The sequence below is a fragment of the Ochotona princeps genome, chromosome Y, assembly GCF_030435755.1.
Source record: "Ochotona princeps isolate mOchPri1 chromosome Y, mOchPri1.hap1, whole genome shotgun sequence".
NCBI lineage: Eukaryota > Metazoa > Chordata > Mammalia > Lagomorpha > Ochotonidae > Ochotona > Ochotona princeps.
The window spans coordinates 11333142-11342509 of record NC_080866.1 but is presented as its reverse complement, the minus strand read 5'-3'; the positions used below and the strand labels follow the sequence as shown (position 1 = coordinate 11342509).

At 40.9% G+C, this 9368-nt stretch overlaps 1 protein-coding gene across 1 annotated transcript; it reads right to left on the bottom strand.

Moving 5' to 3' along the window:
- Positions 1-495: 495 nt before the first annotated feature.
- On the bottom strand, positions 496-5835 carry LOC131478793 (histone-lysine N-methyltransferase PRDM7-like; the record flags this gene model as incomplete). Its single annotated transcript, XM_058659374.1, has 5 exons — positions 496-643; positions 3622-3689; positions 4391-4662; positions 4872-4979; positions 5706-5835. Coding segments are annotated over 5 exons (726 nt in total), but the record flags the coding sequence as incomplete, so codon positions are not given.
- Positions 5836-9368: the final 3533 nt, after the last annotated feature.

The window sequence follows — 9368 nt, the reverse complement described above, 5'->3', positions numbered from 1 at the left end:
CTTCTTCCAGGGTCCCCCATGTGTGTGTAGTATCCCAAGGCTTGAAGCCATCCTCACGTGCTTTCCCAGACCACAAACAGGATTCTGGAAGGGATTTGGAGCAGTCAGGACATGAACCGGTGTCCATATGGGATCCCAGCATGTCCAAGGTGAGGACTTTAGCCATAGGATGCCATACTATGCCCTAGTGCAGCTTTTGGGGAATAAAACAGTAGGTGGTGATCTCTCCTTTCTATCTCTCTCTATCTCTGTGCTTGAGTCTCTTATAACTCTTCCTTTTATTTGATAAGTAAGTCTTTGTTTTTGCTAAATGGAAATCACATTTGAATTGAACTTTGGCAGCACTTACAATACATTTGACTCCTTAGAGTTGAATCACAAATATTCCCAAGGGGACTCCTTTGCTTATTTCAACACAACAGTGCTACTTACCTCTCACTGTTGTGAGCTCTTCCTTTTTCTTCCCTTCTTTTTCTTCTCGTTGCTTCCCTTGATACCCAGCTTCTGGCCATACTCATCCCCATACCATATTAGCAGCTCACAGCCTGGTTTGATGACCTGGCAGGTGCAGTAAAATATCTGCCTGTGGTACTGGAAGGCCACCAAATTCTGCTCCTCATCATTGCGGGCACAGTTCACATATCTGGGGTGGAGATAAATGCTGAGTTTGAATGCTCTGTCACGTTCAAATCTCGTGTGTTCTGTAATAGCCTCCACCCTGCTTGAATCCCAATTCTGCAAGAGCTCTCCCAGAAAACATACACCTCTCTCATGAGATCAGTGAACTCCCAGGTACAAGTTGTAGATACAGTGTTCATTGTGATAAGTATGCTTTCTTCCTTCCTTCCTCACTAGTCATCCTCAAAACTCAAGCCCACCTTACTCCCACCTTGACTGCCATGAAGCACACAGAGTTTCCCTAAACTCCAAATTTCATTCAGTTTTCTGCTACAGAATTGGATGAGTGGACACACTCCTTACATCTAGCTTTCCACACATGCTCCACACCTCAGCTTTCCCAAAGGCAATCCTTTGGAGTCCTTTCTCTTGGATCTTTCTCCTGGATCTTGGGAGTCCAAGATCCAGATCCAGAAATGTAGATGAGTCTTCATTGTTTCTTATCCTCTCACAGAACTGCTCACAGAAACCTTTGTCCAGATACAGCTTCCTTCTCTCATCCACATCCCAGGTTTGGTTTTGTTTTGCTTAATTGATAAAGTTTAGTGTTTTATTTTTATTTGAGAGGCAGAGAAGCAAAGAGGACAAGGGGAAAAAGACAGAGATGCCAGGAGAACGGGTGGAATGGGGACACAGAAAGGACACAGTGGCAGGCAGGAGCTTCAACCAGGTCTTCCACGTGGGCACAGAGGTCAAAGATTGAGGACATTCTCCAAAACTTCCCTGGATGCATGGGGAAGCCACTGGTTTGGCAGTAGAGCAACCAGTACTTGGGATGCAGGCTTCACAGTCACTGCCTTAGCCCACTGCTTGTCAATGCCTGTCCCCAGAACCCAGCTGTTTACTCTTTTTTTTTTTTTTTTTATCTTTCACTGTCTCATCGATTGAAGGTCTTATGTCTGAAGTTGTTCTGACAGTGTATAATTGTCAAAAGACTAAGAAACATTACTGCCAGGCACCAATTTCATGGAATCTCCATGTATTTAGGAAATTTTTGACACTGGAAGGGCTTAATCAATGCTAATTAGAGAAAGAGTGAGTCTAATGGCCCCAGTTGATCTAGATTCCTCAAGGCCCATCTTTGTGTTCTGTTTATTAAGCATAGTGATTTATGTTATGGTAAGAAAGCAAGAATTAACAGCATCAAAGATGAAAAAGGCAACATAACAACAGACACCGCAGCCATTAAGGACATAATTAGAAATTACTACAAAGCGCTGTACTCCAACAAATCAGAAGACCAACAAGAAATGGAAAAGTTCTTAGGCTCACACCACCTGCCAAAACTTAGTCCAGAGGCAGCGAACGAACTGAACAAACCCATAACTGAAGCAGAGATTGAATCAGTGATTAAAGATCTCCCATCAAAGAAAAGCCGGGCCTGACGAAAACGCTACAGAATTCTACAAAACATTCCGAACACAACTAACCCCAATCCTCTACAAACTCTTCAAAACAATAGAAAAGGAAGCAACCCTGACAAACTCGTTCTATGAAGTCAACATTACCTTAATCCGAAAACCAGACAGAAAACCAACAGAGAAAGACAACTACAGACCTATCTCTTTGATGAATATTGATGCTAAGATTCTCAACAAAACCCTAGAAAATAGAATTCAAAAACACATCGGACAGATCATTCATTCAGATTAGGTAGGATTCATCCCTGGAATGCAGGAATGGTTCAACGTCTGGAAATCCATATATGTGATACACCACATCCAAAAGCTGAAAAACAAAAATCACATGATCGTATCAATAGACGCAGAAAAAGCTTTTGACATAATCCAACACCACTTCCTGCTAAAAACCCTAACCAAGGTAGGCATTGATGGAATAAACCACAACATAATCAAAGCGATATATGAAAAACCCAACGCCAGCATCATACTGAATGGAGAAACACTGGAACCCTTCCCATTGAGATCTGGAACAAGACAGGGATGTCCACTTCCTCCAATACTATTCAACATAGTCCTAGAGGTACTCGCTGAGGCCATAAGACAAGAAAAAGCAATCAGAGGAATCCAAATGGGACACAAATCAAGCTCTCACTGTACACTCTCACCATACACTAAGATCAAATCTAAATGGATAACAGATCTAAACCTACATCAAGAAACCTTCAAACCTTTGGAAGAAAAGGTTGGAAATACTCTGCAAGATCTGGGGGTAGATCCATACTTCCTAAAAAGGACACCAAAGGCAATAGCAATCAAGACCAGAATAAACAAATGGGATTTCATCAAACTAAGAAGCTTCTGTACAGCCAGGGAAATAATCAACAAAGTAACAAAGTAACCCACAGAATGGGAGAAGATATTCACGCACTACATAGGTGATAGAATATACAAAGAGCTACAAAACAACCAAAATGTCAAAACAAACAAGCCACTCAAGAAATGGGCATGGGAAATGGGCAGACACTTCACAAAAGAACAAACCCAAATGGCAAATAAACATACGAAAAAATGCTCAAGTTCCCTGGCTTTTAATTGATTGGGATGATACTCTGCTGGCTCTGCCTGCCGTCCAGAGAGGGTATGCCTAAGAAGCCGTTGAACTTGGCTGTACAATAAGATGCGGGTTTCTATGTTTGGTATATGCTTGCAATGGAGGAATCTCAACTGAACTTGAACTGTGGTTATGCAAAATGTGGAGGAATCCACTATGGTGGGAGGGTTTGGGGAGGAGAGGGGAGAATCCAAGTACCTATGAAACTGTGTCACATAATGCAATGTAATTAATGAATAAAAAAAAAAAGAAATAGTATTTATATAGAATATGCTTTTAGAAACAGGTCATGACATTCACAGGTCATTAGAATAAACATGAAAGAGGACATATGATGCAAAAGTCACGGAGGAAAGTAAAGGAGAAAGGAAAGAGATCTTGTCTTGGAGAGAAATATCCTGTATAGTTGTAACATGCCATGGCTCTTACCTCATCCAGTTGGACAAAGAAGTATCCTTTCCATCCACGTACTCATAGCTGTTCCTGCCCTTGGCTATCTGAGTTTCAAAAAAATAGGTTAATACGTTTCTGAAATGGGTGTAGTTCAGCAGAATTATTAACAACTCTATCCTCATGTTCTGTGACATTACATGACTCCGACACATGTTGAGACTTTACATAGTGTTGGTACACATTTATTCTGGTTTATTTCCCTACAGTAGAAGCCCATAGAGGAGATTGCCACTGCTTTATTTTTAACAGCCCAGTGATTTTCTCTAGGCTAATATTTATTTATTTTTTGGAATTATTTATTTTTATTACAAAGTCAGATGTACAGAAGAGGAGACAGAGAGAGAGATTGGAAGGTCTACCATCTGATGAGCCACTCCCCCAACTAACCACAGCAGCCGGTACTGTGCCGATCCGAAGCTGGGAACCAGGAAACTCTTTGGGGTCTCCCATGCAGATGCAGGGTGCCAAGGCGTGGGCTGTCCTCAACTGCTATCCTAGGCCACAAACAGGGAGCTGGATGGCAAGTGGAACTGCTGGTATTAGAAAGAGTGCCCAGTTTTGATCCCAGCAGGTTCAAAGTGAGGACTTTAGCCACAAGGCCACGACGCCGAGCCCTATGCTAATCTTTACAGCCTGGCTGATCATGTTGGCTCAACTCATGCCATAATGTGTAGAAGGACACATGAACCAGTCTCATGCTAGGCAGGAGAAAAGCCATCAGACTGGAAAGGGATGTGCTTCTTACCTGCCAGCTGTACCCACTGTCAGCTTCCTCTTCCACTTCTGTGATCTTGCCCTCAAAAGGACCAAAGTGCAGCCCCAAAGGCAGATCAGATGCTTCATTAAATACTCCAAGCCCAGCTTCCGGAATGCTCGATGGGCCAACTCGAAGTCCAGTGGGCACACTGAGGAGAGCACGACTAGGATGTCCCTTTTCCACTGGATTGTCCTTTAGAAACACGGGGGGTCCATGAGCAGCACAGCTCTTCAGGAAGCAGATCTGACACTTCTCACAATCTGGAGATGAGAGTGGAAGGGATGAGGAACATATACCAAACGTTGCTGGCTATAGAGAGTATCAGAAGCAGTCAAGTGTTCACATCACTCAGTCTCAGTCTTGCACCCCAAGTTACCAGAAGACAGAATGATGTAAGACCAAATTACAAGTGGAATTTCAATTCAGACTATGGGATTTTTCTTTGTGGATGTGCCAAAGGGTCACTTACACAGGTAGTCATCATCCTCAGTCTCACTGAACTCTTTGTATGTCTGACTCTTTCTTCCTTTCAAGTTGTACATCTGAAATTCTTCATTCTCATCCTTTCTTCTGAGTTCTGAGATGGAGAGACTAAGTCAGTGAAGTTATCAGTTCTTTTGGGTTTAATGTTTCAAATAAAATAAAGGGCTTCCAAGACAAGGAAAAACTGCATGGACATTTGTTTTTCATTCCAATCTCTGGTTTTAATTCATTTCCCCTGAAGTTTGAATATCTGTTTATTTAAACAGCAAAGAAAGACACATCTAGAGATTGACACAGCAGTTGAGAGAATCAGAGTATACAGAAGGCAGAGAGAGGTGGGTGGGTTCACTTTTTGAGTAACCTGGATAGCACCCAAATCAGTCTCAGATCAGAAAGCTTTATTCAGTTTTCCCAGGGGGTTGTAAGACCTCAATCACTTATCTCCTCACCAAGTGTTACTAAGTTGTATATCAACAATTTCCTAGAGTCAGAGATAGGGTCAGTTCTGGAACCCAGGCACTCTGCCATGGGAAACAGGCATATTAACTAGTATCTTCACTCCTAGGACAACTGACTTCCTCTCCATGAAGTGTCTGCATATAGGCTAAGTAACCTGATCCCACTATTTTTTTTTTTTTTTTAGATATTCCCTAAAGAGCTTAAAATGTAATCATGTTTCTAGAGGCTCTATTTATTTTGTGTTGAGTGTGACCCAAGCATGCAATTGCATCCCTCACAGCTTGACCATCCTCATCAAGCTTCACCTTCCTTGGGCTTCCTAGTGGGCCTAGAGAGACAGCTCCTGAAATTATTTTCTTACCAAGTTTTTGTGTAGAGTGCTGTCCTGAGCTGTTTGATTCCTTAGGATGGAACACTGCTTTCCGGCCCTTCTTTGAGCCAGTGGTGTTTAGTAAATTTGCAGTTCCTGATGATTCCTTCGTACTGATTTCATTATGTAAAGGCCCGCTGGACTTTCCCTTTAATGAGAAAGTAACATTTTTTTAAACTCATTGTTCAGTGCATTTGTCCTTTGGGATTGCAAAGTGTTTTCAGGTACATGGCATTCTTTAAAGTATCAGCAAACATGCGAACATATGAGGTGATTGAATACTGAAGGGAAAAGCAGTGTCTATGTTTCTAGTGTATTTGGGGACAGATCACATCATTTGAGGCTGTTTCTCTCTAGATGGTTTTCAATTTCCTCTGCACAAATGAAAGTGGAAAAGGGGAGAACATTTAGAAAGATAATCTGGAGGACAATATTTGTGAAAGCAGGTTGGTAGGGCTTCTTTAGGAAAGTATGTCTTATCAACCTGTGGACCGTGAAGGGAAAATATAGGAAAGCACAGACAGGATGAAATACAACTGGAGAATTTGCTGGCATACATGAGGTTAGAAAAAAAATTAAGATGGTGATAAAAGCTGAAAAGGACAATATCCTGAGCTTAATTGATTTGGGGATTGGATGAGCTGGTGCCTATATCAATTGGCTTGAACCCAGATGTACTGTTAGATACTTCTCCACAGCTACTCTTGTTGACCTGTAAATTGGCATACATATAGCTAAAGTTCATTTTGAGATATTACATACTCATTAATTTGATTTAGTAATATCTATAGTGCTACGACCAGTTTACCATGTTTTTATAGCTGAAACCCAAGTCATACATACATATATCATATATATGATACATATAGCAGATATGTATAAGATATATATATCTTTAGAATTCCTTGGACTTGCTTTTCTGTTTTATCAGAAAATGTTGAATGAATTTTCCAGAAAATTTGGGGAAGTTCTTCATGACCCAAACTCTGCCAAAATTTTGGAGAAATATTTGTAATCAACTGGACACTCAAAAGTCACGTTGTATTGTCGAAGCAACAGGAAACAAAAATAATTGCAAACATTGGAAGGACTGCGTACTCAGTACCCACAGAAAGAGGATGTTGTTTTATCCTACAAGAATGAGGACATGAGTTCAAGATACAATTCTGTTTAATGTATGAGTGAACACAGAGGGAAGTTTAAGTTACTGCCTGTTTGATACATTCTCAGCATTAAAGCCTGGAGTCTTCAGGCTTGGAGGTTCTCTCTCTCTCTCTCCAGTAAGATTTCATGTTAATTCGTAAGGAACATTTCCAGAGGGAAAGAGAGACAACTATTATCAGTCCACTGGATCATTCCCAAGTGATGGCTAGAGCCAGAGCCAGGCTGATCTGAAGCCCAGAACCAGGAGCCTCCTCCAGGTCTCCCACGTGGTGCCATGGTCGTAAGGCTTTGGGCCATCCTACACTGCTTTCCCAGGCCATCAGCAGGGAACTGGATGGGAAGTGGAACAGCTGGGAAATGAACTGGCTTCCACATGGGACCTCGGAGTGTGCAAGGTGAGGATTTAGCCACTAGGCCCTTGCAGACTTTCTCTGCTCTAAATAAAGTCCCTATGAAGGTGTGGACACCCACTCTTATCTCAAACACTTAACAGTACTATACCTCACATTCCTCAACATTTAAAGGAGTGTATTTCAGTAACTGATTCATAGGGTTGTTGGAAGGTTTAACTGTGTGTGTTGATGATAAACCTTACAAAGTCTGAAATACCGTGAAAACAACACAAGAAGTAGCGACACAAGAAGTCTTGTTTAAGGTTCCTGATCATGTTAGCTATTACGAAAGATCATGAGAGGAAGAAGACAGTTAATAGTATACGGTGTCCTTTCTTCTCTTACCTGTGAGGGACTTAAGAGGATCATTATTTATCGATTTATTATTATTTTCTTTTAGTGAAAGGGTTTTAAGAGCTACTCACCTTCTGCTGTCTGGTGTGTTTCTTTTTGCAGGTCATGCGATGAGGTTTGACTAGAAGGTGACAAGAAAGCATTGATAAATATTTCAAAACTTTGCAAACTCTTAGCAGAAAAGAATTTTGGATCAGAGAGTAGGGATTCTACCTGTGATCCAGATGTGACATGAAAATATCTTTTAACTATCACTAAGATGTATGTGTATGTGTTGAAGATTTTTATCTTTAAAACAGACCCAAAAAACAAAAGAAATCCTTCATTTCCACCTCCACTCTGACTTATGTCTATTGTGTTCAATTAAATAAAGTAATTTGATTTTCAGAATGTAACTGATGAACAATTTAGGAACAGAAAGAAATTTCCTTGAAAAGAAAATAAAAATCATACGGAAAAATCTGTAATTAATTGCATAGTTAGTTTTTAGAAATTGAAAATAATTTCTCTAAGATCAGAAACGAGGAATGGTTTCTACATACTTGCTACTAATATTTGATCTGAAACTTTTCCTAGACAGAACAATGAGGTGAGGAAATAGCTTCTCCAATTTGGAAATGAAGCAACATGTTTTCTACATTTGCATTTGGCATGAGCTTACACATGGAAAACCCTGAAAATTCCATTAACAACCTGTGAGACTTAATAAAAAAAATAGCATAGTCATCAGAAAGAAAGAAAGTCAACACTTCCAATGAATTGTTGGGCGGCAGTTTGAGTAGTCTACAACATGAGCAACCCCATTCTTGAGCACTGGTTTCAGTTCCACCTGTCATTTTCACTTCATCACCTGGTGGTGCAATTGGGGAAGCAGGAAGTAATGGCCCTAATACTTGGGATTCTTCTACCCAAATGAAAGCTTCCGGTCTCTAATGTTGACCAGGTTCATCTGCACAGACTAGGGAGTGAATAAATGGGTAGATCTCTCTGTCTCTTTTTCGCTCCCTGTCTCTGACTTTGAACAACATACACAAACCACTTATGTACAAGCTTGGTTGTATTTCCGTCTTGAATTAGTTAGTTCATGTTAAGTGTCAACTGTTCATACATTTTCCACTTTTTGTCTGATTAATAGCATAGTTACTGTTCTAGGATCTTATATAAGTCAGCCTCTGACAGGCACTGTTTTCAAGATAGTAAATGGTGTTAATCAAATATTGCTGAGTTTGATGCCAAGAATGGTTTTCAGTTGCTGCTTATTTCTCCTGGCCCTCACTTTCTTTATAGGCCTCTATTCTCAAAAGCATTAGTGTTGTCCAGGGGCTGTGAGTGCCAGCACTCATAAGAAAGCCAGTTGAGGGGGCTCTCAGAGTTAGATTAAAGCAAAATCTTCCCTTTAGGCAACACACCTAGAAGAAGAAGTGCTAGGCAAAGCGATTCATAGCACTCCCAGGATGGACTGGGAGTATTGAGTACAGGTGAGAGGTCTGCATAGTCAGAACACAAACATCCTTGTCCATATTCATCCCTGAACAGGTGGGACAAGGGGAGGGGAAACACACAGGCACAATGGGCTGATGCTGCATAGGTCTGTGTGACTTGCATGCTATATTTCCACTTCATTTTTGAAAGTTGGTCTGCTCTGACTTGCCAATCTTTGCACACTATTCCTTGGAGAACTACATGGAAACATTTTTGAAGGCATCTTGGAATGTTAGAAGACATGAGAGGTTGCTGTGTAATC